This window comes from Medicago sativa, chromosome 8 (assembly GCF_051527215.1).
Source record: "Medicago sativa cultivar Bolivia chromosome 8, Bolivia_mono, whole genome shotgun sequence".
Taxonomy (NCBI): Eukaryota; Viridiplantae; Streptophyta; class Magnoliopsida; order Fabales; family Fabaceae; genus Medicago; species Medicago sativa.
This window is the reverse complement of record NC_140756.1, coordinates 26,590,233-26,593,751: the sequence shown is the minus strand read 5'-3', so window position 1 is coordinate 26,593,751 and position 3,519 is coordinate 26,590,233. Positions and strand designations below refer to the sequence as shown.

General features: G+C 30.7%; 1 protein-coding gene across 1 annotated transcript; it reads left to right on the top strand.

The window, feature by feature from the left end:
* Positions 1–1,263: 1,263 nt before the first annotated feature.
* On the top strand, positions 1,264–3,308 carry LOC146897968 (uncharacterized). The gene is made up of 3 exons (XM_085736300.1): positions 1,264–2,051; positions 2,145–2,252; positions 2,734–3,308. The coding sequence occupies exons 1-3, from the start codon at positions 1,860–1,862 to the stop codon at positions 3,181–3,183; spliced, it is 750 nt and encodes a 249-aa protein (XP_085592426.1). The 5' UTR covers positions 1,264–1,859; the 3' UTR covers positions 3,184–3,308.
* The last annotated feature ends 211 nt before the right edge of the window (positions 3,309–3,519 follow it).

The following is a 3,519-nucleotide window of genomic DNA, read 5'->3' as shown; positions in this document are numbered from 1 at the left end:
CATATCTTGAAAAATTTTCAACTCAAATTGATACTCTTCCTCGGTTAAATCATGATCCATTAGAACTTTTGATGAAACTTCTCCTTCTTCGTTGCAAATTTTTTCTTGTATCTTGTCGAATGAATCTTCAACTATTTCTCCTTCTCCTTCACTTTTTTCAAACGAATCTTCCACTCTTTCTTCTTTTTGAATATTCATAGAGTCCTTTATTTTTGCCATCATATTTGTTATTCTAATTTGCACTTAAATTTTTAACAACATTATAGTCTTATTTATATTTTCTACTCTCACTATTATATGTAACAAAAGTTTGTTATAAAAAAAAAAAAAACAAACTTGAATTTTTCAGATGCGGATGTTTCATTATTATAGGTAACAAATTACGTTAATCTTTTAACAATAATATAACAAATATAAAATTTATTCAAAAAACAATAATAACAAATATAATAAAAATTCTTTATTCAAAAATATATAATAATTTATTTTATCTTTTCAATAACACAAACAATAGAACATTCCTGCTCCCAATTATATACTGTGATAGATTATTATTATTATTATTATTATTATTATTATTATTATTATTATTATTATTATTATTATTATTATTATTATTATTATTATTATTACTACTACTACTACTACTACTACTACTACTATTATTATTATATAAATAACAAAACACCACTTTCTCCCTCAAATCGTTCATTATTATTATAACAAACAGATACATAACAAAACTCGAAGTTTTTCCTCATTCACCCAACAATCAACAATCGCTCATACCAAAATCCATTCATCCTTCATCAATCTAACTCCAAAACAGGTCCCCCAATCGGTTCCTAATCTAATTTCCCCTCTGTAATTTCCAAATTCATTTGCCCTAAATCTTCACTTCATCAATCTAATTCCCAAAACCTTCACTCATCAGTTCACTTCGATCAGCTTATTGCTAATCTTACTTTGCTGCCGCAAACAGGTTCCTAAATCCTTCACTTCGCTCGGCTCGTTGCTCGCTTAGCTCATCTCACTTGGCTGCTGCAAACAGGTTCCAGACTCTTTTTCTCCTTCTCCTGTTTTTATGTATGCACAATTTGAATGCCCATCTATTAAGGTTTTGATTTTTCTTTCTGGGATTTTGTCAATTTGTTTGTGATTTGGGTTGTTTTATAGATTTATATGTTTTAGTTAGTGAAGATTTTTTTGCTGTCTTTTACACCAAAAAAAATGATATAGCCAATTAACATATATACAGCCCTTAGGTGATGTTGTTTTTGGATTGGTACTAACTATAGCTTCTCCAGTGGAGCATCACCCTTTTCTTAATCTCTTTTTACATGAAATCAAGGAAATTATATGCACTTAACTACCATCCTTAATAAGTGTGAAAAAAAGTACTTCTGCTTATACTTGAGTATGAAGTGAGTCCATGATTCCCTTATTATAGAATTCTAATGCATCAATTTTGTGACAAACTCCCAGTAGAATCGTAACTACTAACTTCTTTAGTCAAACTTCTATTAAACTTTGAAATAGTAGCCATATCTTATTGAATCCTGTTGGGTTTGAAGGTTCGCAGACATCTAGTCGTAATTTATGATTTTTTTATTTACTTTTTTTAGACTTTTTATACTAGTACATATCAAAATACTGCAAATTTAGATACACAATAACATTTTAACATGTCTAAAATAATTGATGCTTACTTTTCAAATGCTATATTATAGCCATGTCCGGTTTATCCTATATTATTTACATTGCTTGTATTGCAGAGGATATATAAGTGGCTTCCTGAGCATGAGCAAGACATAGAGAAGACTTATCATCATAAGGCATCTGATGGGTACCAAAATACAATGTATCGGGTACGAAAAGGAATAGACAAAGGCGAATGGATCCCTATTCAATTGCGTGAAAAATTGGAACAAAATTGGGAAGATAGTAAATGGAAGGACAAGGCAGAAGTTAATAAGAAAAATAGAAGATCCTCTAATGGTCCATTGCACACTTGTGGGTCAATTCCAACAATCGAGCATTCTAAAAGATTAGTAAGTAAACAAATTTTATCTGCAGTAAAGCATAGTGATATAAATTAACCATAATACTAATCTATTTATTTATTTATTTATTCTGTACTATAGAAAACTGACTCAAACATGACTCCAAGCCGCTGGGAGGTGTATATAAAGACACACAAAATGAAAGGCGATCCATCAAAGTGGGTATCCTCCAAATCTCAAATGGTTGCGGTAAGTTACAATTCGATGAGATTATCATTTCCAGCCTTTTGTCAAATAAACATAAACAATTGAAAATTTTCTAGAATTAGTTATATCCTTTGGTGGACTTTGTATGCTTGTGGAAAGTCAAGGTAATTGGAAAAACTTTAAAATTAGTATTTATAACTTTCCTCATGTGTATTGATGCATGCTGCTACACTATAACTCTGCCATCATGTGCTATAATTGTTTTTGGTTATCTAATCATGTTTATTGTTGTATGTTACCTGCTTTTGTGCCATAGTTTTTAATGTTATGCATGCTTATTATTGTTCATCAGGTTTTGACATCTGAACATGATGATCTTATGTTTCTTCACTTGGAAAGAAGTCATGATAACTTAGTTATTAATTAAAAGCTAGTTTTAATTTGTTTAAGTTGTTATTGGTTATATATGAATTTAATTTTATATTTTTGTACGTAATAATTAAGACGAACTCTAATTTTGTAGGATGAATATGAAAGACAGATTTTTGAAAGGAACTCACAGCAAACAGAGGGGGATGATGTGTCTAATGACCATCAGTCAGATAACTTCATCTTCTTGGACGTAGTTGGAGAAGTCGACAAGAAAGGACGCATATATGGTTTGGGGACAGTGGCAGGAAAATACAAGCCTTCGTTATCCAGATCATCTGACGGCATCTCACAATCTGAATATGAGCATATGGGGACTGCAATATCTAAAATGTCAGCTGAAAACATGGAACTCAAGGAGTGGTTGAAGACTAATGAGGAATTAATTCGTGCATCACAGGAGGAGTCATGTTTAGCTCGAGAGCACTCACAACAGTCACAGGAGGATTCGCGATTGCTCCGAGAGCAGTTCCAGAAATTCATGGAGTCTTTTCAACAAGGCCATTCACATCTACCTCCTTATCGACCTCATCGTTCGAGTTAGGATCAACATTTGTGTCCACTTACTTGATTATTTATCATATTATTGAGAATTTTAGTATAACTTTTAATTTAAAGTAAATGTTCTAATACTATTTAGTAATTATTTCAATATATTTTCATGCAAAAGATAAGTAGTGTGGTTTTTGTGAGCGCAACCTAAAAGGTTTTTTTCATCAAATATTAATGTGATTTTTATCATATCTTATCATATTAATGTATTTTATATTGTAATTTTTCATCACCTTTTTTATATTCCAAAAGTGTTTTGAGAAGAAATTGAGAAATTTCCTAATCTAATTTTTAGAGGGAAAAAAAAAGCTTCCTATTTGCGACGGAA